Raw genomic sequence first — 27,897 nt, 5'->3', positions numbered from 1 at the left:
CACCTGAATAACTAATATGTAAAAAAATACTTCTGGACAATTACTCTAAAAAACTTGTATTGCTTCCACAAGGGGACATGAGCAGAGATGTCTGTTGTAGCCTGTTTGTGGGAGCAGGAAGTTGGAATGAACCTAGATGTGAACACTGATAAGAGAATGGATGCATTCTCTAATGCTAGGCAGCAATTACAAGCACTTACCTAGATGTGCGTATGCCATATGGAAATGTCTTAAAATTATAGCATACTATGAAAACAGTTTAAAACTGAACAAGATCCACAACAATATTATTTGAATAAATTAAAAAAGCATATTCAAAGAACATGTTTTTTTTTTTTAAAATAAACATGTATCCAGCTCATACACCAAGTTAAGCGTATGCTCATTTTTTGTGTGGTTAGGTGTATGAGCAGGAATTAGAATTAGAATGGAGATTAGAAGATAAAGAAAAAAAGACAGGGAATTTGGTGACCACTTAACATTCTTAACTTTAATATGTATTTCTAGGTTTCCTGATTTATTTTTTTGCTACAGACTTTGCATCTATAGAAAAGCCTATCCTTTTAAGTAAACAATTCAAGATTTTTTTGCACTTAAGCTGCAAATAAAATCTCACGGTGAAGACGATCAGAAACGAATTAAAGAAGAAATTAAATTCCACTCAATTCCTTCAAACCTCCACCATTTTCATAGAAGTAGGGTGTGGTAGGACAAAAGATACCCATGTTAAGTCCCTGGAACCTGGGAGGATTACCTTATTTGGAAACAGAGTCTTTGCAGATGTGATTAAGTTAAGGATCTTGATATGAAGAGATCATCCTGTATTATCTAGGTAGGCCTTAAATCCAATGACAAGTGTCCTTATAGGAGACAGAAGGGGAAAAGACAGACACAGAAAAGAAGGCATTGTAAAGACACAGGCAGAGATTGGAGTGATATGGCCAAAAGCCACAGAATGCCTAGCAGTGCTGATTGCTCTCAAAAGCTAGAAGAGGCTTAGAAAGGATTCTCCCCTTAGAGTCTCTGTAGGGCGTGGGGCTGTTGGAGATACCTTGATTTTAGATTTCTGGCCTTAGATCTGTGGGAGAGTGAATTTCTATTGTTTTAATCCACTAAAGATTGTGGTAACTTGTTATAGTAGCCCCAGGAATCTAATATAGAGGTATTTGACGTGGCTTTCTTGTGGTTTTAAGGCTGCTCACACAAGAGACATTGATGCCCATTGTACAAAACAGCTTCCCACAGTGTAGTGGACCTCCTGTTTCCCTTCTTAGAAGATGAAGATTTGTAGCAACCTCCATTAATTGGACCCATAGATTTCATAAATCTGCCCCAGCTTATCAAATGGAAATACATCATGGTATAGAATTTGGCCTCAGGCTATTTTATTTTATTTTATTTTTTTAATGTTTACTTTTTTTGAGAGAGAGAGCACCAGCAGGGGAGAGGCAGAGAGAGGGGGAGACACAGAATCCAAAGCAGGCCCGTCATGGGGCTCAAACTCATGAACGGCAAGATCATGACCTGAACCGAAGTCAGACACTCAACTGACTGAGCCACCCAGGTGCCCTGGTTTCAGGCTATTTCTTAAGCAGAGAAACAGACTTATAATTTTAGTGTTTTTTTTCAACGTTTATTTATTTTTGGGACAGAGAGAGACAGAGCATGAACGGGGGAGGGGCAGAGAGAGAGGGAGACACAGAATCGGAAACAGGCTCCAGGCTCTGAGCCATCAGCCCAGAGCCTGATGCGGGGCTCGAACTCACGGACCGCGAGATCGTGACCTGGCTGAAGTCGGAAGCTTAACCGACTGCGCCACTCAGGCGCCCCTATAATTATAATTTTAGGTTTTATACTGTGTTGTCAATGAACAAATGGACATAGGCCTATTTAACTGAGTAAAAAAGTTCCCAGTATGGGATATTTTTAGACTTGTGATTTTATAATTAACAACTCAGTAATATACTCATTATAAAGGAATTTATAATTGGCACATATATTGTACATAAGTGTATATAAGATGCTTAAAAACAGATTAAATTTTTGATTTTGATGAGGGAATATAGATTTGAATAATTAAAAATTTTACAGCAGATAGTTTTCTTAAAAATTAAATCAGATGAACAATTTCCTCTTTGATGGGATAGTTCATAGAAGAGTATATTAACAACACCTTATACATGTGTTTATATTTAAATTGCAAGGTCATACAAGATGTAGAAATTGTAAAGTACCGTATAGATCAACTTATTCTGTTCCTTTTCATATGGATATGAAAAACTGAGATCCAGAGAAGATTCATCCTACAGCTAGTTATTGACTGCTTTCTCTTTACATTTTCCTTTCATCTAGTGCTTTCCCATAGTGACTTAATTTGGTTGTCTTTGGGGCAGCTCTTCCAACTGTTTTAGCAGAGAAAGTGCTGTGCTTTGGTGATCTGGTGGTAGCATGTAGGAGGCACTGAAAACAAGTGTTTTTGGCTATAAGTAACAGAACCTCAATTTCAATTTGCTTCAATAATATAGTTTACTATATGATATACCAAGAATCTAGAGATAAGGTAGTTTTAAGATTTATTAATTTTTTTTAAAGATTTATTTTTGAGAGAGAGAGGAGGAGGAGAGAGGATCTGAAGTGGGCTCTGTGCTGACAGCAGAGAGCCTGATGCGGGGCTCGAACTTATGAACCATGAGATCACGACCTCAGCCAAAGTCAGACATTCAACTGGCTGAGCCATCCAGGCGCCCCAAGATTTAGAGCTAAAGGATGTAATAAAGGACTGTCCCCTTTTCCCCTTTCTCTTTCCTTTCTTCCCTCCTATTTCTCCCTCTCTCCTTCCTTCTTCTTCTTTTTTTTTTTTTTTTCCATGTTCAGGTCCTTTGGCTAGCATCACTTTGTTGTACAGTGACTTTCAGAGATAGACAAAAAATTGTTTCCTCTCACACATATCTTCTTAAGGATGGCTATGCCAACAATGAACTTGCGTCATAGGTGGTTGGCTAGAATTAGATTCCACGCCCAGGCTGAACCAGTCTCTGGAAGGAGGACCGGAATTACCTCACTAGAACTAGATGTGGAGGAGCTGAACTAACATAGTTTGAGCGGAGAGAAATGCTGTGATAAGATGACTAAGTTAGTTGCAAAGTTGGATCATGTATTAGCAGGTAATAAATGGTATCTTTGGGGGCTATCTTCTCTATAGAACAGAGGAAACAAAACTGAAAACAGTATTATTTGTCTACATGTTAACTGCTAATTTTACAAGATTGTAAAACATCTGGGTCCTAAGAGAAGTAAGGGAGCCTCACTCAGGTAGGCTTATTAGACGCATGTTATCAATAGGTCACTTAATCATATATTTTCCTTATTTCCAGCTTTGAATATTTTTTTTCAACAGGGATAAATGTTGTTAGGAGAGATGGCAAAGGAAAAAAAAGAATGGGATAAAAGGCCTGGTTCCAATCTATGCACATATTCCAAATCAGGCAGTTTTTGGCCATGTGATTTATTTCTACAGGCTGGGCTTTCCTTTTTCTTTGTTCCCCTCACACAGTCTCAAACCACGTTGTAACTCCTAGTCACCATTCTCTTTCTTAGCTTAATGCTCAAAGTAGTTTCCTCTGGGACCTGGGCCACTGAAAAGGTTTAATTAAACTCTTAAATAACATTCATAAATGTCAAGCCAAATGAATTTCATCTTTGGAAAATAAGTCAAAATGCATGACAGCACCTAGCATGGTATTTAGTACATAAGTTCTTTATAAATGTTATATGAGTATTAACATTTATAGTTCACTAGTATAAGCTCTTTGTTGGCAGAGATTCTATCTTATTCACGGTTGTGTGTAGAATGCCTAGCACAGTGCCTGGAGTGTTGTAGCAATTCAGTACTTGTCGAATAGTTTTAAAAGCCAAACTTACTGTAAAAACGAAGCATGCTCTCCAGCAGTGTTCTTCAAATTCTGGTTGTATAACCCCTGAAATATAAATATATATATATATATATATATATATATATATATATATATATATATATATTTTTTTTTTTTTTTATCCCTACCCTCCACACGTTTTTCAGTTGACATTTAAGTTTTACATCATAAGTTTAAATAGTTGCAAAGGATGTAATTTCTGGTTTCCAAATATTGACATATTTAAGTAAAACTGTTACATCAATTTTAAAATATATCCAACAGAATATAAATACCATAGAATTTTAAATATCATTCATTTAAAAAAAGACACGAATGAACCCTTCGCTAACCATTATAATTTTTAGTTTCTTTATCTCCCAGAATTTTTAAAATTTTTATTTAAACAGATTTTTAAAATATTTATTTGTTGTTGAGAGAGAGAGATAGAGCTTAAGTTGGGGAGGGGCAGAGAGAATGAGTCACAGAATCCGAAGCAGGCTTTAGGCTCTGAGCTGTCAGCACAGAGCCCAACACAGGGCTCGAACTCCCAAACCGCGAGATCCTGACCTGGGCTGAAGTCAGATGCTTCACCAACTGAGCCACCCAGGTGCCCCTCTCCTTGAATTAAAAAAAAAAATGTTTATTTTTTGAGAGAGAGTGTGTGTGCCTGCTCGCATGATTGGGGGAAGGGCAGAGAGAGGGAGACAGGATCTGAAGTGGGGTCTGCTCTGACATCAGAGAGCCCCACGCGGGACTTAAACTCATGAACTGTGAGATCACGACCTAGGCCAACATTGGACGCTTAACCAATTGAACCATCCAGGCACCCCTCTCCTTGAGTTTTTACTTCTGGTTCCATTCTCCCAGAGAATTTTATCCTAACGTAATATATTTTTATGTTTGAAAAATCTTCTGATCATTTTCATGATCATGATTTTCATGATTCATTAAAATTAAAAGATTTAAAAATTTTCTGTAATTACTGGATTGTTGTCATTATAATTGTTGATATACTATCAAAACAGCATAAACATATTCTAAATCTAAGCAAATTTTTTTTTTAAGAGAAAGAGTGTGCATACATGCTTGCAAGTGGGGTAGAGGGCAGAGGGAGAGAGAGAGAATCTCAAGTAGTCTCCATACTCAGTGTGGAGCCCCACACAGGCCTCAATCCCATGACCCTGGGATCATGACCGGAGCTGAAATCAAGAGTTGGACGCTAACAGACTGAGCCAACAAGGCACCCCTTAGCAAATTATAAACAAAAAAAGTAAAATGTTATTGGGAATACATCTTTTGAACAAGATTAGGCAGAGCATATTTTTGGACTCTTGATTTTTTGTTTTTGACTCTTGATTAAAGGTTTCCTGAAGTCCATTATTTTGCGTGATCTCTTTGGTACGTCAGAGGCAATGTACCATCATAAGATTCAGGTGTGCTCTGATAGCAGGTGTGGTTTAATGTTTTCACGTTAGAGAGAGGACCTCGGGGAGAGGGGAGGGAGTGGGGAGCCAGCAGGACATCTCCACCATAGCTTGGTATCAGTTGGGTCACTTTTACAAAGAGTATGGGAATTAAGGATCTCAAAATTGATTCCCTTAAAACCATCTGGGTAACTACCTTGGTAAGTCTTTGTGTATTCCTAAGGCCACTGTTCGCAGATTGCTACCTTGAAAGATAATTTGTAGAGATCCTGTCAACTGGGTTGTCAGAAATGTGATTAAGTGGACAAGATGACTGTAATGAGCATGTGTTTTTTTCTATCTCTTTCATTCCATGTGGTTTCTGGAGGGATTGTCAGTCACACTCCCTCACCTCTTACAGGGAGCCTGGCCTAGCCAATCATATTAATCCTATTCCCTTGACTATAGTAATTTGTCCAGCAATAGGCATAAAAAACAAACAGATCAAAGTCCTTCCCTGGAATTGGTATATAAACTCTGAAGATTTTACTTTCTTTCTATTGGGAGCTGCTAAGCTTCGAAGATGTAAATCTGGAGCCGCTGGCAACCAAGCGGGAATGCCTCTGCAGAATGAAGGCAAGGGTTGCAAAACGGCAGGGAGGTCAAACCAAGGGCCTCTGGGGGCCCCGAATTTCAGTCCTTGAGGCCTTGTGATCCTGTGAATTTCTCTAGTATCCTTTCCAGCTGCATGAGCCACTGAGTTACTGTATTTGCTTAGGTTAGTTTAAGTGTATTTTGGTGCTACTGAAATAATTTAGTAAGAACCAAGAAAAGTAAACACAAATTATTGTGAACATATCTTTTGTAAAGTGGTAATTTTGAAAATTTTCTCTTCTAGATTGTTGGACCTTCAGATGGAAGTAGTTACATTATAGATTATTATGGAACCAGACTTACAAGACTGAGTATTACGAACGAGACATTTAGAAAAACACAGCTATATCCATAAGTATTTTTTAAAAGAAACAGTAAGTAATATGCATATATAATCTTTATTATAGTATATCACCTGTATAAAATTATGAAAATTTGTGAACCGTAGGAAATTTAAGGAGACCATCTAATGTTATAAACCTCTCATTTTGCTTATGTGGAAACACAGGTCTCCATTTGCCTGAAACATCTCTAGTCTTTTGTAGAGCTTTTTTATGTACACTCATTGTTCCTGCAGTTCCTGATTCAGTCCCTCTTGCTTTGCAGACATTATGGCTAGAAGACAGAGTTCACAACAAAAAGATAACGTCAAAGCAGAAAGATATTTCATAGTATTATAGGATGGTTCTGGAGAAAGCATGTGTTGTAGACATTTCAGTACAGCATGTCTTTGCTTCTGTCCTGCTTTCCTGGGGTCACTATGATCTTTAAACCTCTTTCTTCTTCCCTAAACCTGAAGGTTAATTGAGACTCAACCCTGAATAAGTACTTATTCTAACCTAAAGTTTGGCCCTGCCCATGAGAATTATTAATTGGCCTTAGCTTTAACGAGGTAATACACCATGGCCCCTGGGTGACTCAGTCGGTTAAGCATCCAACTTTGGCCCAGGTCGTGATCTCACGGCTCATGAGTTTGAGCCCCATGTTGGGCTCTGTGCTGACAACTCATAGCCTAGACCCTGCTTCGGATTCTGTGTCTCCCTCTCTTTGCTCCTCCCTGCTGCTCACACTCTCTGTCTCCTTCAAAAATAAATAAACATTTTAAAAAATTTAAAAAAAAAAAGGTAATATACCTGGATAAGTCAGAGATATCATCAGTCTTCCTGGCTCAATTCTCTGATTCTCTAGAACTCTGCTACTCCAAGGTTTTTATTTCCAGGGCTGTACCTTAGTCTATTCTAATAAATAATCTTCCAAGAATGTCAGGCTGTTCTCAGGGTTTTGGTAGAAAAATGATTCTCTAGCACTATCTCCTCTGCAGTGGTGAAGTTCTGTATAACATGTAGGGTGCAGGGTACTTGTTAGGTGACAGTTCACATTGAACCACCTAGCAGCTTTCAGAGAGAGAAACACAGGCCAGGTGTTCTGGCCACAGCCATAGCCCTAGGGTTTTCAGTTGATTCTATCTCAGAGAGTGCTTCTAGAGGCCAGGAAAGGAACAGACATTTATTTTCTATGCTGCAGTGTATAAATAGGATATGTAGTATAATTTTTGCCACTAAGGTAGATTTTTTTTTCTCTTCTCACAGTAATATTATGAGATATGCTTTATAGTTAGTGTCATGAGGGTTGAACAGTGCCAGACCCTGTCAGGATGTGAGGAATTTGTTCAACTGTCCAAAAAGTTTTTCAAATCTTTTCCTATAAAGAGTCTTTGGGTTCAATATTGAAATGAAGCTCAGAGATCCATCTGTCTCTTCTTGCCAGGGAATAAGTTGAGCCCTGGGGACGTCGAGACTAAGATACAACTAATCAGTACAGAACTCCCTCTCGAATCAGTTCTTCTGTGCCTTCCACTGGTTGCTGTGCACTGCCCACCCCACCTCAGCCCCACCAACTCTGTCATTTTGCAATATGCATCTTCATTTTGGAAATCATTATTCCTGCTCTATGGGAAGGGTTGTGTGGTTTCACGTAGCCCTATTTTCATCCTGTAAATTGTTGTGTCTCTTTCAAAGTATACAGATTGTTTTCAACATGGTGAAATTAAGCAACTGCAATTTAGAAAGCAGTTTCATTCTCTGTGGCCTATTAGATCAACTTTTCATTGGGATTCCAGACTCCGATTTGATATTTAAAACTTGAAGGGCTCATTGAGAAGGCAGACCTCTGCACTGCCATTCACATGGTCTCCTACAGTAAATATGGCAATGTTCCAAGAGAAAGAAAAAAATGTCCTGAGTAAATGAAACGTTAAAATGTGCATCTACGGTAACCTCACTGGACTCTTAAAATACTGTGTTTTAATGCATTTCTTTTTTCTGTTTTAGGATTTGGGCTTCCCTGATTTTAACAGAGCACTCTCAGTATGTGGGTTTCCAGATTTTCCTTTCTCTTCACACATCACTTTATGGATTCTATATAACTTTGTATTATTGTTGATATTTTGTTTTGTTGTTTTACTTAAAAGCATGTTATTCTGAGATTTATTTAATTGGACTTTCTTTGAGAGCTGTATGATAATAGAGTCTTTCTCTGGCTACTGTCTCTATGAGATAAATAGCTTATTACCCCGATATTCCTTAAAGTCTTTCCTAATGGCAGGTTGCCACTTGTCATTTTTGCTTCTGAAAAATAAAAATATGGCCTATTCACATTTTTTAGCTCTTTATTGTCAAGAAAACCTTAAATGTTGAATGTAGCTGTCTTCTAAATTTTGATCCTTCAAAACAGCTAATCCGTAGTGTGAACAAATCCCATTACTATATTGCCTGGGGCTGCGGTCATGTGTGAGAACCCACCTGTTTTTCTGCGGCTTTCAGATCTGTCTCTGCCTCCGTATCCAGGGAGCGAAAGATCACTGGGGAGTCTGAAACCTTGAGGCAACGCGGATACTTCTGGCACTGATTCAGTCCTCTGAAGTGTGAACTTTTTCCTTTTTGCTTTGGGAGTGATGCACTAGCTTTTGGAAGACCAGCTGCTGACTCGTCTAGCTCAGTGCAGTTATATTTGAAGCTGGATAGACAAGGTGGGAACACCAAACAGATGATTAATGTCTTCCATCTGTTAACACTGCCAGGCAGATGCCGGCACAAGTGCCGGACGTGGTGCACCAGGGTCTGAAGGGAAGGAAGCGGCACCTGAACGCTGGCACGGCCTCTTCTTACCGTGCTTACAAGGGTTTTGGGAAGATGGAAATACACGAGATGTTATGTGCTCATCATACCGCCGAGGTTTTTTTAGTAACAGGCATAACGGCTTCACAATTACTTGAGTCCGGGCTCCCCAAGAGTAACACCATAATTTTTTTTATCACTCATATTACTCAAAAGCATACAGTCTAGTACAGTTGGCTTCCTAACATGTTAGTCACTCAGCAACAGTTTCTGCAGTTGGCGGGTGATTATTAAGTATTGATATGTGAAGTGAATTTGGATCGACTCCTCATACACACAAGGAATGGGCCCTTTGATTCCGTCATTGAAATACTGAGTGTCTACTACATGGGAGGTACTGCTCTAGATGCTAGGATGCAGCAGTGAAGAAAAACATGAACAAACATCCCCTCCCTTAAGGAGTTTACGCTCCCCTGGGATCTGTTTTCACAAGCGATAGTATTTTGGGCTGCAGTTAAGCTAGCTGGTAGATGCCCAGTTTCTAGTATTTCCTAGTTCCTTTTGTTTGCAGACAGTGCTTTGAAGTTTAACCTCAGGATCACCTAAGTCCAGATTTGAAGTCTGTGTTTCTCTAGCCGTGTACGGTGTGAGAAATCCCTGCAATCAAAGCTTGAAAAAGTCCTCTTGATTCTTGCATAATTGTTCCAGTTATTAACTTGGCCAGGGGGAAAGTCTGTTTCAAAGCAGGTGCTTCTCAAAGTGTTTATTCAAATAAGCTATACTCCAAAAGGGTTGTAGGTAAAATCTAGAAATAAAGTCTCTTCACAGTGCATTCTTAAGCCTGTAGACTTTATTTTCTTTATAATTTCCTAAATTTATATGACAAGAACACCTCAGCTTTTCCACTTTGCTTAATTCCCTGTTGCCTAAAATATGTACTTCTGTAACAAATGGTTTTTCTGTGTCTTATTATTTATTTTTTATGTGAATACATTTAATACATGTAATTTCAGTTTTTGTTTTATTTTGCTTTCATGGAGCACATTTTATTATGGCTATTTGTTAGTAGTGTCTCTGAGTACAAATTGTATGTTAAGGCCTCTGTAGGAGATGTTTTATATAACCCTACTTATAGAGCAGTGGCCAAAATTGTGAGAGATGAATTAACTCAATCATTCCTTGGGTTACTCCTAAACCCTCTAGGATGGAATGGAATGGATTCTTTCAATGCTACATAAACAGTTAGTGTTTCTATAGAAATATTTACAAATGGTACTGCTTTAGCCTGAAAGAATTAATACAGTTTCCAGAAGTACCTCTTTACCCAGGAGGGTTTCTTACCTACAGTATATTAGAATAAAAGATCTTTTTAAGACTTCAAAGATTGTGCTATGTGTATGGCTAGCATCTGTTCATGGGATTTCTAGGACTATAAGAAATACCGGTTTGTAGGTGTGTTTTGTTTTTGTTTTGCATTACAAAAAAATGCATGTCTTTTCTCCTTATTTTAACCTAGATGCTTAAGGCTAAGTTAAGTATATAATACTGATAAGCAACTAGGAAACTACAACAGATCTAATAGCAAGGACTAGCAAGAAGAAAAATTAGTTCTTAACAAGTATAAGTCTAAGATGTTGGTTCCTCTTCCTGATTCAAACATCTTAACTGTAGATGTTCCTCGGGGTTCTGACACCTTCTCCTTTTCTCCCATTAACTCAGCATCTATTTTGCTTTTTTCTATTTCCAAAATTAATACAAACCTAATGCAGAAATTCTGGGAAACACCAAAAAGTGCAAAGAAGAAAGCTCATTCCATAGCTCAAAGACAACAATGTTAGTGTTTTTATGTATGTCCTAGTAGTTTTTCCGTGCACGTATGTACATTTTCTTCACAAAAATGATATAGTACCCATACTGTTTTGTAGCCTGCTGCTTCACATTGTAAAGATTTTTCTATTTCAATAAATATTCTTTTACAACACCATTTTTAATGGCTGCAGAGTACTCCATGTCTCCAAGTCATAATTTATGTAATTCCTTTTTGTATTCTTTGGTATTGAAGTTATTACAATAAATGAGCAATACATGTTTATGATTCTTTTTCTCTAGAATTGCCATTCTTAGTCAAAAAGTGCTCATACATTAAAGTTCTAGATACCCATATTAGTCCTAGTTAACCAGGGTTAACTGGGTTAACTGAAAGAATGAGGTCAAACAGCCCAGAGCCAAATCCAAACAAAACCATAGTCAACTCTCAGTTGTCCTGGTGCAGATTAACTGTAGATCAGATGCTGCAGGGACTTGTAAAACTACCCCTGCTCTGCAGTCAGGCCACTGCTCATTGGTACTAAATTCTGTCCCTCCCATCCCCAAGGGGCTGTAGAAGAGCAACTGTTTGAGAACAGGATGGCTGCTGGAGAAAGGATGTGGTCATGAGTATTGGGGAATGGGATACTGAATAGTTGACTGAGTTATCTAACGCCCTCCAGAAAGCTTCAAGACAGAGGCATTTTAAGAAGGAGTAAGTAGGAGGGGTGCCTGGGTGGCTCGGTCGGTTAAGCGTCCGACTTTGGCTCAGGTCATGATCTCATGGTCCGTGAGTTCAAGCCCTGTGTCGGGCTCTATGCTGACAGCTCAGAGCCTGGAGCCTGTTTCAGATTCTGTGTCTCCCTCTCTCTGACCCTCCCCCGTTCATTCTCTGTCTCTCTCTGTCTCAAAAATAAATAAACATTAAAAAAAAAAAAAGCAGTAAGTAGGGGGTGATTCCAGAAGAAACAATAGGATGGCGTGAAATGGGGAAGCAAAAGAATGTAAAAAAGTATGTGACTATGAAACAAATGCAGAGATCAGAGCCTTAAAGAGAAGGACAGATTAAAACAAAGCAAGAAAAGAGAGATCCCAGTGCACTCAAGGAAAGAGAAGCCCCCCAACATCCTTCCTGCTTAGTCTTAAAACACAGCTGAGCCCCCTTTTCCATTGTCATGGTCGATACCAACTTTATCAACTTTTCCATTAAAGCCAAACTCAACTTAGTACAGTCAATGATGGACTGTTGTCTATATGCCAGGCGGATCTCTTGTATAACTGACTGTGTAATGGCCGAAACTGAGAAATTGGGGCAGAAGTAAGGATTGCTAAGGATCCAAGATTTGAATGATTATCATGCACACACAAAGGAACCTATGCAGATGACTGCTTAGTACAGAGAGTAACTCAGCAAGTGTTATCTTAAAGGAAGTTGACCAGTATCTTAAAGGAAGGATCTGGAAGATCCCTGGGTTTCCCATCATGTACATGTCTAACCAGATAAATATGGAGCCCCTCCTTCTAATTCTTTAAAAAAAAATTTTTTTTTTAACTTTTACCTATTTTTGAGAGACAGAGCATGAATGAGGGCAGAGCAGAGAGGGGGGAAACACAGAATCCAAAGCAGGCTCCAGGCTCTGAGCTGTCAGCCCAGAGCCCGATGCAGGGCTCGGACCCACAACTGTGAGATGATGACCTGAGCCAAAGTCTGACGCATAACAGCCTGAGCCACCCAGGTGCCCCAGCCCTCCTTCTAATTCTTAAAAGATAGAGTACCTCTGCCTTCCTTTACCATTTTTTTCTGTTGCCAGTTCATATAGCAATATGCTATAGCATGAATTATTATTCCACTTACCCATTTGCTCTGTTATGAACTGAGTATTGTTAAATGCACTCAGTTTTTGATGTTGTTTTGGAAAAAAAAGAAGTAGAAAGCTTATTCATAATGGTCTTTATTCTCCCATACTAAGAGGGGAAGGGAGATAGGTAAATTTGGAAAGTGAAAAAAGTTACTAATTAGGAATGAATAAAAGAATTTGGGGGGGTGCCTGGGTGTCTCAGTCAGTTGAGCATCCTACTTCGGCTCAGGTCATGATCTCATGGTTCATGAGCTTGAGCCCCACATCTGGCTCTCTGCTGTCAGTGCAGAGCCTGCTTCGAATCCTCTGTCTCCCTCTCTCTCTGCCCCTCCCCTGCTCTCTCTTGCTCTCTCTCTCTTTCAAAATAAATAAACTTAAAAAAACAAAAAGAATTCTGAACAGCACTGAGTACCCAAATGAGTCCTGGATTAATGCGTTTGTAGCTAAATTGATGAGCATGGTAACAGTTATTTCTATTACCTCTCCCTCTTTTGCTTAAGTAATCTCTGTGCCCAACATGGGGCTCAAACTCACAACCCTGAGATCAAGAGCCGGATGCTTTATTAACTGAGCCAGCCAGGTGCCCTCCCATTGTCTTTTTAAACAGAGCCTCGTGTTTGCTTTGGTAGCACATATACTAAATAGAGCCTAATATCTTAATTCTTAGTAAACTATCAATGCTCTTAAAGCTAGTCAATGTCTGATGGAAACAATGTTATCTGCCTTCTTAGAAAATAGATATTTTTAGGAAAAAAAAATAAAAATATTCAGGCTTATAATAAATAAACAACTAATAAAAAGAAAAGTTAAAAAAATATTGAGGCTTAAAATCTTAACATTTCAAGAAGATTTTAACTTGTTGAAAGTTCCTTTCATCACTCTCCATGTGCAAGATGTTATACTAAGTTCATTTTACATATTTTTTTCCTTTTTTTTTTTTCATTTTAGAGAGATGGTGTGAATGGGGAAGAGGAGCAGAGGAAGAGAAAATCTTAAGCAGGCTGTATATTCACTGCATAGCCCAATGTAGGGCTCGATCCCACAACCCTGGGATCATGACCTGAGCCTAAATCAAGAGTCAGATGCTCAACTGACTGAACCATCCAGGTGCCCCACTCATTTTATATTTAAAATGATTTAGTCCTTGCAATATTTCTGTAGGATCTTTCTAAACAGTTAATATCATTATCCCCACTTTCCAGATAAGTAAATTGAGTCCCACAAAAATTGAATGACTTGTTCAAGGCCATGAAATAAGTGGTGAAGCCAGGATTTAAACCCAGGTCTATATCTGCTATCCTGCAATGTGATAGTTATATCTATCTAATTCTATGAGACACTGCTAATGATTGTGTAATAAGAGAGTTTTCTTACCATGTTTTTTTAGTGTTATCAGTATGGCAGTTATTTGCCTATACTGAGCCTTTTTGCTTAACCAATAGTTTGCTGGTTTAAAAAAAAAAAACTTATTTAGGGGCGCCTGGGTGGCTCAGTAGGTTAAGTGTCTGACTTCAGCTCAGGTCATGATCTCACAGTTTGTGAGTTCAAGCCCTGTGTCAGGCTGTGCTGACAGCCCAGAACCTGGAGCCTGCTTCAGATTCTGTGTCTCCCTCTCTCTCTGCCCCTCCCCCACTCATGCTCTGTCTCTGCCTCTCAAAAACAAATAAATGTAAAAAAATTATAAATAAATAAAACTTACTTCCTTAAACTTCTCCACTTTACATCATGAAGCTGCCAGCATGTTTTATGAATATCTAAATGAGACTGACAGAGCAATGATTTTCCAAAACCCAAAGATTTTTCTGTTGCCACCTGATCTGACATTTGCAGCACTTTCTGGACCAAAAGTCTGATTATGTTTGTATGACAGGCAGAGAGATGTTAGGTAGGACCATACTGTCACACTCTGCTTTAGTCTTGCTGAGGTCAGATGATGACAGAGACATCTGTAGATGTTTGCAGGTGATTTTTATTTAGTTAGGGTGAATTTTTTTTGGCTTATCTGAATTTTCTAATTTTTCCACAATAAACATGCATTTTTTTCATGCACATATTTGGCAAAATAAGTAATAGTATGGGTAAATTAGAAGAAAGAAACCAAGAAAGTCTTGTTCTTGTCTTCTCTCCTTCCTCAAGATACACTTACCCTAATCTCTGATGTGACTCTGACTTTAAACAATAAATAGTACATTTAAAAGAAAAAGGCTTTTTGTCTTCTGTCTTTGTCACTTGTTTTGTGACTGAGCACATAATGGTTCTGAGCCCATCTATCTTCATATACTCGGGGATAATAATGGGGCACCTGGTTGGCTCAGTCAGTTAAGCATCTGACTTCGGCTTAGGTCAGGATCTCATGATCCTTGAGTTCGAGCCCCACGTCAGGCTTTGTGCTGACAGCTCAGAGCCTGGAGCCTGCTTTGGATTCTGTCTCCCTCTTTCCCTGTCCCTCCCCTACTCTTGCTCTGTCTCTCTCTCTCTCTCTCTCTCTCTCAAAAATAAACATTAGAAAAAAAATTTTAATATGTAAAAAATAAATAGGGATAATAATATTAATTAGGTGATGTTGAGAGATTAAGATGACATAAATAATAGTCACTACTTATTGACATATTTTAAAGGAATAGAATGATGGTGTTAGACATTGGGTGGGGGTCGGGTGTCCATGTGGAATTTGCAAGGGCTTCCTCATACTTGGGCTACAGTGTGGTCACATGTTGAGTAAAATACCAGTGGACTCGAAAGTTCCTTTTACAGAAAGAAGGTAAGATGTGTTCTTGCGACATTGTGTACCTACATTTTTCTTACCTCCACTATTGTTATGGTTATACATAGCCACTCTGTAATAAGGGCCAAAAATGTCTTTCTCAAAAAAGTAGTCTTGTTGGTACCTGTCACTCCTTGAAGACTTTCCTTACATAAGGAAAGGCTGCAATGTTGCAGATTTTGTTTTTGCTCTTTAATATGAAGTTCTGTGGAGATATTTATCTAATACATTTAGAAAGGTTGCTATGAGGCAGAAATGTTGCTACTGTCAGCCCAAATTAAGGTTAATTGCAAGCAATTGGTATGCCATACAATGGGATATTGCTTTTGCCCTGTCAGTGTTAGCAATATATGCCAAGCATGTGGAAATCAAAACTTGAAAAATGATTAATGTTAGAGCTCTTTGGCTGCATGTGCCAAAGAAAAACGTTGTCTTACCAGAACACTTTAGAAAGTGTGTGGCGTTGGAACTTTTAATCATGTGAGCCCGTTTTACATTTAACAGGCTGTGATTATGATGGCTCAAGGTACTGTCTTTGGTTTTCAGACAAACCTCAAAATTTGACTACTCATTTGAATGAATGAAATCCCTTTATTATTGCAACATTAGAAACATTCGGGAAATTGGCATGAATTCTTTATATGACTTGTGATCGAGTCAAGGTGTTAGAGTGAAGTGGCCTGAGACATCCCACAAATTGTTCTAACTAAATGCAGCAAGTCTTTAAAAAGGAATTCAAAACAAATGAATTTATTGTTTATTAGTTCTCAACTATATATTGGCCTCCTGGGTATGCCTTCTGGTCCTGCCCATGTATGTATATATACAGTATATTCTCCACACAGCAGCCAAAGTGATAAAAGCAAATGAGAATGTTACATTCATGCTGATTTTTTTTAAATGTTTATTTATTTATTTTTGAAAGAGAGAGAACAAGAGGGAGATGGGCAGAGATATAGGGAAACAGAGACTTCCAAGCAAACTCTGTGCTGTCTGCACAGAGCCCATTGTGGAGCTCATGACCTGGGTGGAAATCAAGAGTGGGACGCTCAACCGACTGAGCCACCCAGGCACCCCATCTTTCTGCTAATTCTTAATGGTTTCCTGTCATGCTTCAAATATGCCAAAGTGGTTCCCACCTCAAGATTTTCATACGGGCTCTTTCCTTTGCCTAGAATGCTCTTTCCCAGGTCTTTGCAAGGCTTGCTTCCTCATTTGTTTGAGTCTCTGCTCAATCCCCCTACCCTGACTGTCCTTTTCAAGTACCACCCCAGTCAGTCCTCCACTGATCATTCTCTGAGTCCTTATCCCACTTCATTTCTCTTCACAGCACTAATGCTAGCTGAAATGATGTGCATTTACTTATTTTCTCTTTTTTTCCTCTACTAGAATGTAAGCTTGGTGAGGGCAGGGACTTTCTCTTGGATATTGAGGTACTATCAGTGCTTAGAACAGTCTCTGGAACATAATAAGTTCTCAAAGGATATTCTCACTAGAATGGGAACACTAGAATGGGTTAGTAGGAATATAAATTAATCTGAGATTAAATAACCTGCTTTGAATAATTTACTTTAGGAGTTGGCATCCAAATATGATTTCAACCCTAATTCTTGTCTATGGGGAGGAAATGAGCCTCTGACGATTTACTCAAGTCCTTGATGGTCCCAGTGCTTAGAACAGTGCCTGGCATAGCATAAGAATTTTATCAACATTAAATTCTTACCATAGAATGGGTGATTGCTAGAGGTGGTTCTCAAAAAAAGGCCAGCAAGTAGACTATCAGAGATAATAGGAAGGAGGTGGATGGGGGGGCCTGGGGGCTACTAAATCACCTAATTTATGTCATATTATTATATGTCATTATGTACTTTCCTGACCTGATTATCTTGTGGTAAGAAGAATAATAACCTTCTGGAGCTATCCACGTTCTAATCTCCAGAATCTGAGAATATGTTACTTTATGTGACAACAAGGACTTTGCACATGTGATTAAGTTAAGGTCTTAAAATGGGAAGACTATCCTGGATTACTTGGGTTGGTTCAATACAATTACAAGAGTTCTTACGAAGGAAAGGGGGAGGAAAGAGAGCCGAAGATAGATGACTGACCGGGAGGCTAGAAAGTAAAGCGATTTGAAGAATTCTGCACTATTGTCTTTGAAGACAGAGGGCGGGACCATGGGCCAAGGGATGTAGGTGGGCACTAGAAGCTAGAAAAAGAAGGAAAGGCATTCTCCCCCTAGATCCTCCAGTTTTAGTATACGTGCTGCCCAAGTCAGCACCGCCCCGAAGCCTGCAGAGGAATAGAACTCTACTGATACCTTGATTTTCACCTGGTAAGACCCGGTTCAGACTAGTAACTTCCAGAACTGTAAATTCTAAATGTGGGTTGTTTTAAGCTACTAAGTCTACCATAATTTGTTACCGCAGCACTAGGAAACTATTACAGTTGGTACTTTCAAAGTGAGTTACTTATAGATAGCATGTTGTTGGATCATCCCTTTGTTTCCATTCTGCTGGTCTTTGTCTTTTAATGGATATGTTTAGACCATTTGCATGTAAATTAATTACTGACGTGTTAGGGCTTAGGTCTGCCATTTATTACTTGTTTTTTGTCTTTCTCTGTTTCTCATTCTGTTTCTCTTTTTTGCCTCTTGGGCATTACCTGAATTTTTTTTTTTTAATCGATATTTATTTACTTACAATGCTTTTGAGCATATCACCCTGCATAATTTTTTTTTAGTGGTTGCTCTGGACATTACACTATATATACATAACTTATCACAGTGTACTGGTATCAATATTTACCTCCATTAGGTCCCTTTACCTTTTCCACTTTTTTTTAAAAACACATTTTTAAAGTAATCTCTACCCCAACCTGGTGCTTGAACTCATAACCCCAAGATCAAGAGTTGTATGCTCCACTGACTTAAGCAGCCAGACACCCCCACCTTTTCCACTTTTAAAATGTCACAGAGGTGCCTGGGTGGTTCAGTCATTAGCATCCAACTCTTGGTTTTGGCTCAGGTCATGATCTCACAGTTTATGAGTTCAAATCCCATGTCAGTCTCTGTGCTAACAGAGAGCTCCCTTTCTCTGCCCCTCCCCTCTCAAATTAAATAAACATTTAAAAAAAGTGAAAATAAAATGATATAGCAGCAATAGGAAACTAAGACAAGCCTCAAAACCCTATTTCACACACAGGTACATAGCCCTGTGGGCTCAGGCGTTAAACTTCCCAGGTTCAAATTCTACCCTCTGCAGTTAACATGGTGTATGGCCTTGGGCAAGATATCACCCCTCCAAGTCTCAGTTTCCTCATCCATAAGTTGGAAAGGAAGCAGTAATAGCAAACTACTCATTAAACATTTCTATTTCCTCAGGACCTATATGCAACATTTTCAAAATTGGTCTCATCTTCTTCTTTTTTAATATAATTTTAGGTCTTAGAGAAGTTTTACGTTCACAGAAAAACTGAGCAGAGGTAGAGATGAGCCCCCACACAAGCATAGCCTGCTCCATTATCAACATCTCCCACCAGAATGGCACTTTGTTATAATAGACAAACCTGAAGCCACACATCATAATCACCCAAAGTCCAGACTTTACATTAGGGTTGTGGGTTTATGGGTTTGCACAAGTGTATAGTAACATGCATCCACCATTATATCATACAGAGAATTTTCACAGACCTAAAAATCCTCTGTGCTCTGCCTATTCATCCCCACCCCCCCCCCCAGCCCCTGGTAACCACTAATCTTTTTACTGTTTCCATAGTTTTGCCTTTTCCAGGATGTCATATAACTGGAATCATACAGTATGTAGCCTTTTCAGATTGACTTCTTTCACTCAGTAATATGCATCTAAGATTCCTCCCTGTCTTTTCATGGCTTGATAAACTCAATTCTGTTAGTGCTGAATAATATTCCATTGCTTGGATGTACCACAGTGTATTTACCCATTCATTCACTGAAGAGCATCATGGTCATTTTGAAGGTTTGGTAATTATGAATAAAGCTGCTGTAAACATCTGTGGGAAGGTTTTTGTGTGGACTGGTTTTCAACACCTTTGGGTAAATATGAAGGAGCATGATCGCTGAAATGTGCGGTAAGAGTATGTTTAGTTTTGAGAGAAACCTTTAAACTGTCTTCCAAAGTGGCCATGTTATTTTACATCTCCACTAGCAATGAATGAGTTTCTGTAGCTCCACATCACCAGCACTTGGTGTTGTCTGTGTTTTGAATTTGTGGTCATTCTAATCACTATGTCGTGGTATCTTGTCTTAATTTGCACTTTTCTTATGACATACGACGTGAAGCCGCTTTTCATGTGATTATTTGTAGATCTCCTTTGGTGAGGTCTGTTAAGGTATTTGGCCCATTTTCGGTCATGTTATTTGTTCTCTTATTGTTGAGTTTTAAGAATTCTTCATGTACTTTGGATAATAGTCTTTTCTCAGATGTGTCTTGTGCAAATATTTTCTCTCAGTCTGTGGCTTGTCTTCTCATTCTTTTGAAAGTACCTTTCACAGAGCAGAAATTTCTAATTAGATTGAAGTCCAGCTTATCAATTATTTCTTTCATGGATTGTGCCTTTGGTGTTGTATCTAAACAGTCATCACCAAACCTGAGGCCATCTAGATTTTCTCCCATGTTATCTTCTAGGAGTTTCATAGTTTTGCAGTTTACATTTAGATCTGTGATCCACTTTCTGTTACCTTTTGTGAAGGGTGTAAGTCCTATATCAATCTTTTTTTTTTTTTTTACATGTGGATGCCCAGTTGTTCCAGCACCAGTTGTAGAAAACTCATCTTCATTTCTAAGTATATTCCTTCTGCATCGTTAGCATGGGAGGCAACAGCACCTTTGCCAAGACAGAAACTCAGCAGTTATCTTTTTTTTTTAAGATTTTTTTTTTTTAAGTAATCTCTATGCCTAAGGTGGGGCTTGAACTCACAACTCTGAGATCAAGAGTTGCAGGTTCCTCTGAGCCAGCCAGGCACCCATTAGCAATAATCTTTTGTTTTTTAACTTATTTCTTTAAATTCAAGTTAGTTAACAATGTAGTATTGGTTTCAGGAACAGAGCCCAGTAATTCACCACTTCCATATAACACCCAGTGCTCATCCCAACAAGTGCCCTCCTTACTGCCCATCACCCATTTAGCCCATCCGTCCACCGAACACCCCTCCAGCAACCTTCAGTTTCTTCTCTGTATTTAAGAATCCCTTATGATTTGCCTTCCTCTCTGTTTTTATTTTTCCTTCCCTTCCCCTATGTTCATCTGTTTTGTTTCTTAAACTCTACATATGAGTGAAATCGTATAGTATATGTCTTTCTCTGACATTTTCACTTAGCATAATATACTCTAGTTCCATCCACCTTGTTGCAAATGGCAAGATTTCATTCTTTTTGATTGTCAAGTAATACTCCATTGTAAATATATATACACCATGTCTTCTTTATCCATTCATCCATGGATGGACATTTGGGCTCTTTCCATACACTGGCTATTGTTGATAGTGCTGCTTAATAAAAATTGGTGTTCGTGTGCCCCTTTGAAACAGAATTTTTGTATCCTTTGGATAAATACCTAGTAGTTTAAATTCTGGATTGTAGGGTAGCTCTGTTTTTAATTTTTAAAGGAAACTCCATACTGTTCTCCAGAGTGGCTGCACCAGTTTGCATTCTCACCAACAGTGCCAAAGGATTCCCCTTTCTCTGCATCCTCCCCAACATCTGGAGGATGTTGTTTCCTGAGTTGTTAATGTTAGCCATTCTGACAGGGGTGAGGAGGTATCGCATTGTGGTTTTGATTTGTATTTTCCTGATGATGAGTGATATTGAGCATCTTTTCATGTGTCTGTTAGCCATTTGGATGTTTTCTTTGGAAAAGTGCCTGTTCATGTCTTTTGCCCATTTCTTCACTGGATTATTTGTTTTTTGGGTGTTGAGTTTGATAAGTTCTTTATAGATTTTGGATACTAACCCTTCATCAGATGTCATTTGCAGATATATTCTCCCATTCCATTGGTTGCCTTTTAGTTTTATTGATTGTTTCCTTCACTGTGCAGAAGCTTTTTATCTTGATGAAGTCCCAATAGTTCATTTTTGCTTTTTGCTTCCCTTGCTTCCAGAGATATGTCTAGTAAGACGTTGCAGCGGCTGAGGTCAAAGCGGTCATTGGCTGTTTTGTCCTCGAGGATTTTGATGGTTTCCTCTCTTACATTTAGGTCTTTTATCCATTTTGAGCTTATTTTTGTGTATGATGTAAGAAAGTGGTCCAGGTTCATTCTTTTGCATGTCACTGTCCAGTTTTCCCAAAACCATTTGCTGAAGAGACTGTCTTTATTCCATTGGATATTCTTTCCTCTTTGTCAAAGATTAGTTGGCCATACATTTGTGGGTTTATTTCTGGGTTCTGTATTCTGTTCCGTTGATCTATGTGTCTGGTTTTGTACCAGTAGCATACTGTCTTCATGATTACAGCTTTGTAATACAGCTTGAAGTCCAGAATTGTGATGCCTCCAGCTTTGGTTTTCTTTTTCAATATTACTTTGTCTATTCAGCACCTTTTGTTGTTCCATTCACATTTTACAATTGTGTATTCTAGTTCTGTGAAGAATGATGGTATTATTCTCATAGGGATTGCATTGAATGTGTAGATTGCTTTGGGTAATATGAACACTTTAACAATATTTGTTCTTCTGACCCATGAGCATGGAATGTTTTCCCATTTCTTTGTGTCTTCTTCAGTTTCTTTCATAAGCTTCCTATAGATTTCAGTGTACAGATCCTTTACCTCTTTGGTTAGGTTTATTCCTAGGTAACTTATGGATTTTGGTGCAGTTGTAAATGGGATCAATTTCTTGATTTCTCTTTCTGCTGCTTCATTATTGGTTATAGAAATCAGCAGTTATCTTTGATGCTGTCCTCTCCCTATATCCAATGGATCTAATGGATCACCAACCTTTTAAATCCCACCCTATAAATACTCTTAAATAGTTACTTATTCCTCACTGCAACTGTATTCTTCAGGCCCCTGAATCCCTCTCATCTGGGAGCTTGTGTCAAACTCCTGTTGGCTCTGCCTGGCCAGTCCTAGCTTCCTCTCCATCCATTCCTGCTCCAATCACAATGATCTTTCTGAAAAGCAAATCTGATCATCTCTATGCTGCTTACAACTTTCCAGAAGCTCCCTATTTCATTTAAGATGAAATCCAAATCTAGGGTACCTGGGTGGCTCAGTTGGTTGAGCGTCCGACTTCAGCTCAGGTCATGATCTCCTGGTTTGTGAGTTTGAGCCCCACATTGGGCTCTGTGCTGACAGCTCAGAGCCTGGAGCCTACTTTGGATTCTGTGCCCGCCCCCCATCTGCCCCTCCTCCATTCACTCTCTCACTCTCTCTCTCTCAAAAATAAATAAACATTAAATTTTTTTTTAAAGGTGAAATCAAAATCCCTTTTCCTGGATTAATGGGTTTATCCTGACTGAGTCCCAGCCACCATCAATCACCTCCCTTCACTGCCAGTACTTTTGAGCTGACCCCTTTACATGATGGGACTATGCCCTGATCTCCCTCACCCTGAGACTTATCCTTACTGCTGCTCACTCTGGTCACCCACTTCAAAGTAACCCTTAGTTTCTTGAAGACACAGCTGGAAGTCAGAAGTCCAATCAGATCTCCCTGGGCTAAACTGGAAACATCTGCAGGAACATGTCCTGCTGGAGCTTCCTTTTTCCTTGCCTTTTCCAGCTTCTTTTTGAGTTAGGTTCGAAGCCTTCTTCTGTCCTTCTGTACTACCCTGTGCTTCCCTTGAGCATGTCACTGATGATTTATTATTGTGATGATCTCTTTAGGCAACAGTAACAATGCTTCTTAAATTCATTGATGTGGGCCTTCTTGTGGTACATCGCAAACTAAACTAAAATGAAGAAAAGTAATGTAACAGACACCTGTGTAGTCGGCACCGAGGTTAAATATATGTTAGTGATTTGCCATACTTGTTTCAGATTTCTCTTTTTTCTCTTATGAAATAAGAGGTTATGACATAACAAAAGCCCCACCCCTCCCAAACCTTTCTCCACCTTTCGTCCCTGAAGGTAAACACTAATCTCAAGCCGGTGAGAAAAAGTCTCTTTAGTCTTCTGTCTCCCACTAACAGGTTGGGTGCCACAGGATGAGCAGGGAAGATGGGTGTCCTTTTGCTGTGCTCTCTCCACTGCCAGTGCTTAGCACAGGGTTTGTCACAAATGCTTCTTGCACAACCAGCTGGTAAGGCTAGACTCTGTGTGGCTGCCTGAACCCCTGCCTTCCAAAGCAGCTATTTCTAATGGTTCAGACAGCCCCAACTTTTGTTCTTCCTTCAATGGGAATTTGCTCCTTCTCAGAGAAGGGCTGAGATGATTACTATGGGGGCAAAAAGGAACAAAGGCCAGAGTATGAAGTTTGGAATCAAACTTAATCTCTCTGGGCATTTCATTCCCTAATCCCCTTGTTAATAATACCCATTTAGCAGAGGTTTTGTGAGGATTAAATAAAAAAGCAAATGCGTATGTTCCGTTTATGGTGGAGTAGGTGTCAATAAATGTTGCCATTGCCATGCAAATAATTAAATGTTTCATTTTCTTGTTTTTCTTTCTCCAATTTTTCCCCTCACGGGCTTTTTATTTCCTTTCCCCATTTTCACACTCATTTATGCCACCGTTCCTTCCCTCATACCCTTTCCTCTGCCTTGAAGAAAGCTCCGCTGTGCACTGCCCATCCGTAGCCCATGACCCTGTAAGGTCTAGCTCCATCCAGTCCTGAACATTCCAGCTTTCTTGTCCTCTTCATTAAACATAGGCTATAGATCACATAGCCTCTTGACATACAATCTGTAATGTGGCATGTAATGTGGAGTGCTCTTTCCTATTCTATCTGTAAGTTCCTTCAAGGCCAGGACTGAGTCTTAGAATTCTGTTATTTTCCACGCTTCTCAGCCCTGACAGGGAAGGTAGAATGACATGGGGTCAGGTGGCCTGGGTTCAAATCCTTGTTCTGCTACTTGCTAACTTGTGATCTGGATCAAATAACTTAATTTTTCCAGACCTTGGTCTTCTTAGTGTAAGTTAGGAGTAATAATAATACAGACCTTATGGTATAGTTCTGAGAATTAATAAAATAAAGTCTGTAAAGTCTTTTGTACTATGTTTCTAACTGCTCAATAAATGCTGGCTGTCATTATGGTTATTATTCACTCATAACATAATGTTACAAGTCAATTGTATCTCAATTTTAGAAAGAGTTATTGTGTGGTTTATAAATGTTCATGCTAATGTATCAGTTTCCTATTGTTACTGTAACAAATTACTGCAAACTTCTGGCTTAAAATAATACATGTTTATTATCTTACAGTTCTGGAAGTCAGAAGGCCAAACTGGGTCTCATTGGGTTAAAATGAATGTCTGTGGGGCAGTGTTCTTCTGGTGGTCCTAGGGGAGAATCTGTTTCCTTGCCTTTTCCGGCTTTGAGAGTTGACTCACATTCCTTGGCTCCTGGTCCTACATCACTTCAACCTCTGCTTCTGTTGTCCCATGTTCTTCTCCGACTCTGATTCTCCTTCTTGTCTCACTTATAAGGACCCTGTGATTACCTTGGACCAGCCCAGATAATCCAGGATAATTTCTCCATCTCAAGATTCTTAATGTAATCACATCTCCAAAGTCCCTTTTGCCATGTGAAAGAACATGATATACATATGTATTTGAGAGATAGAGAGTCTGTGTGCATGTGTGAGCTGGGGAGGGGCAGAGGGACAGAGAGAGAGAAACTCAAGCAGGCTCCATACTCAGCATGGAGCCTGACACACGGCTCCAACCCACGATGCTGGAATCATGACCTGAGCCAAAATCAAGAGTTGGACGCTCAGCCAACTGAGCCACCCAGGTGCCCCTGAAACAATATTTTTAAAGGTTCTGGGAATTAAGATATAGACATCTTTGGGGGAGGCCTTATTCTGCCTACCACACCAATATAATAAAACTCATTCATTCATTCAATAAACATTTATTCATCACCTAGTATATATCAGACCTTTTTTTCAGTCCGTGGGGTTGCAAATACAAATAAAAATAATATCTACCTCTCACATGGCTCTTAGTTTAGTGGAGGAACTCGGTTGGCAGTGGACCTATCTTATGATAGTACTTCTTAAAATGTGGAGGGGAAATGAGAGCGTCTCATGTTTAACAGTTACCCAAAGCTTGGTGGTGCCATTTTGATTGATGGAGAGGCAGAAAATGGATGCAATTCAGCACTCATTAGGCTAAACACACCCTAGACTTGTGTGTGTGAATACATGTCCATTAAGTTAAGGTATTCTTGAAATCGCTCTCCAATGGGAAACCAACAGAAGTCGCACACACCAGTTTAAAGTGAGAAAGAGAATGTGGAGGGGCAATATTGTAATATTGTCTTTTATTTTCTGTTTATCACCAAGGTGGTGTGTGTGCATTGCAAGGATTAGGAAGAAACACTTTTTTTTTTTTTTTTTTTTTTTACTTTGGGTATCATTTACCTAATAGAGTAAGCTTATTTCACTTACCTTCTCACCCATTAGAATAAACACACCGATTTGGTTTTGGTTTTGTTTTTTTTCACATGCAAGCTTTCAGCTATTGATTGTGAGGGTGACCCAGGGGCGTTATCACATCCTATTCACAGGAATAGACATGGAAGAATAAGCATGGGAATAGGAAGTACCTGCCAGAATTCTTAGAGATATGGGCCTTGGTTGGCAAAGCAAAATCCTGGAAAAGAAAACAAACCAAAAATAATATTTTCAAGTGACAAGTCAATCATGTCTTTATTCCTCTTCCCTTGTCAGAGATGAACAAAACATATCCTTCTCTGGACCCTGTATTTCCTATCAAATAATTCTTCCTGACTCCTTTGAACACAAACTTGCCCTCCAAAGTTTTCTCCTGCACAGCCTTCCTCCTACATGACTGCCAGGAAGTGGGCCGATGACACTGAAGGACAGATGCCAGAAAGGTTTTCTTTCCCAGTACTTGGCAACACATCACATTTTTTTCATTGGTTGGGGTCTGGGCTTGTTTGTATTTTGTCTTCTTTAGCCCCGAAAGGACCGTAAATGACTGGAGTGGCCTTCTTAAAATGCAGGAAGTTGGCTCTAGCTGCCTTTTGTTTATTCATTATTTTAAAAGGTGAGACTTTTGTGAGTCACTTTGGTTTGTAGAGACCACACAGCTCATTTTATGAAGGTTACACTGACATTCTCTCATTCAACAAATATTTATTGGGTACCTACTGTGTGAAAGTTGGCTGCAGTAGGGCAGGAAGTAGGGAAGGGATTAACATCTACTGAGCTTCAGATGTGCATGCACTGTTACCTTTTTTTTAAGATTTATTTTTAATTTTACAGAGGAGAGTGTGTGAGCAGGAGAGAGAGAGCGAGAGAGAGAGAGAATGAGAAAGAGAGAGAGAGAGAGAGAGAGGGAGAGAGGATCTTAAGCAGGCTCCATGCTTAGCGTGGAGCCCCATCTGGAGCTAGATCCCAAGACCCTGGTCATTGTGATCTGAGCCGAAATAAAGAGTCAGACATTTAACTGACTGAGCCACCCAGGTGCCCCTGCACTGTCTCCTTTTATGCTTAGATAATTTGTCTAAGTATAATTCATTATAATCAGAGGTTTTCAGTATGGCAGATAGGTTTCTTCTTCCATGACAGCTCCATTGTCTGTCTGTAGCACTGTGTTGTAAAGGACTGTGAGCTGAGCTCAAACAGAATAGGAATGCATGGTGAGATCGATAAATTATGTCTGCTATAAAAAATTTTTTTTCAGTGTTTATTTATTTTTGAGAGACAGAGAGAGAGAGAGACAGAACACGAGTGGGGGAGGGGCAGAGAAAGAGGGAGACACAGCATCTGAAGCAGGCTCCAGGCTCTGAGCTGTCAGCACAGAGCCCGATGCAGGGCTCAAACCCACAAACTGTGAGATCATGACCTGAGCCAAAGTCGGATGCTTAACCGACTGAGTCACCCAGGTGCCCCAATTATGTCTGCTGTGTGAGAGGGGAGGATGGTGACATATATGCATGTAAACTCTCATTTAGTTGTTAAACCCTTACTGAACAACCAAACATGTACTCAGCACCGTGAAGGCATATGCATATGTAAATGTAACATGTGACTAATGCCTATAGATGATCACAAACATACTGTAACAAAGAAATGTGGAGAAATGCTCTGGAATGGTCCAGAAGTCATCAAGGAACAACTTTAGTTGAATTGAGCCCTGTGTATCAGTCAACGTTTCATCCTTGACTGTAGAAGTAGAACCATCATAAGTATTATGGAATAAGGGATTTATTATAGCA

The 27,897-nt window shown here is 39.3% G+C and overlaps 1 protein-coding gene and 1 pseudogene across 7 annotated transcripts in view; both read left to right on the top strand.

Moving 5' to 3' along the window:
- Positions 1 to 27,897, top strand: part of TM2D1 (TM2 domain containing 1) — a 129,948-nt gene that overhangs the window by 40,244 nt on the left and 61,807 nt on the right. For 4 of the 7 annotated variants that reach the window (XR_008294921.1, XM_053214161.1, XM_053214158.1 and 1 more), the window contains exon 6: positions 6,216 to 6,345. Coding sequence is in view for 6 of the 7 variants with exons in the window: in XM_053214161.1 (XP_053070136.1) it covers positions 6,216 to 6,326 (111 nt within the window). In the remaining variant the exon portion in view is untranslated. The other 3 variants (XM_053214160.1, XM_053214157.1, XM_053214159.1) reach the window with 3 other exon arrangements.
- LOC106974980 (rRNA-processing protein FCF1 homolog) lies at positions 11,880 to 12,913 on the top strand (annotated as a pseudogene).

Source organism: Acinonyx jubatus, chromosome C1 (assembly GCF_027475565.1).
Source record: "Acinonyx jubatus isolate Ajub_Pintada_27869175 chromosome C1, VMU_Ajub_asm_v1.0, whole genome shotgun sequence".
NCBI lineage: Eukaryota > Metazoa > Chordata > Mammalia > Carnivora > Felidae > Acinonyx > Acinonyx jubatus.
This window is presented reverse-complemented; position numbering and strand designations above follow the sequence as displayed.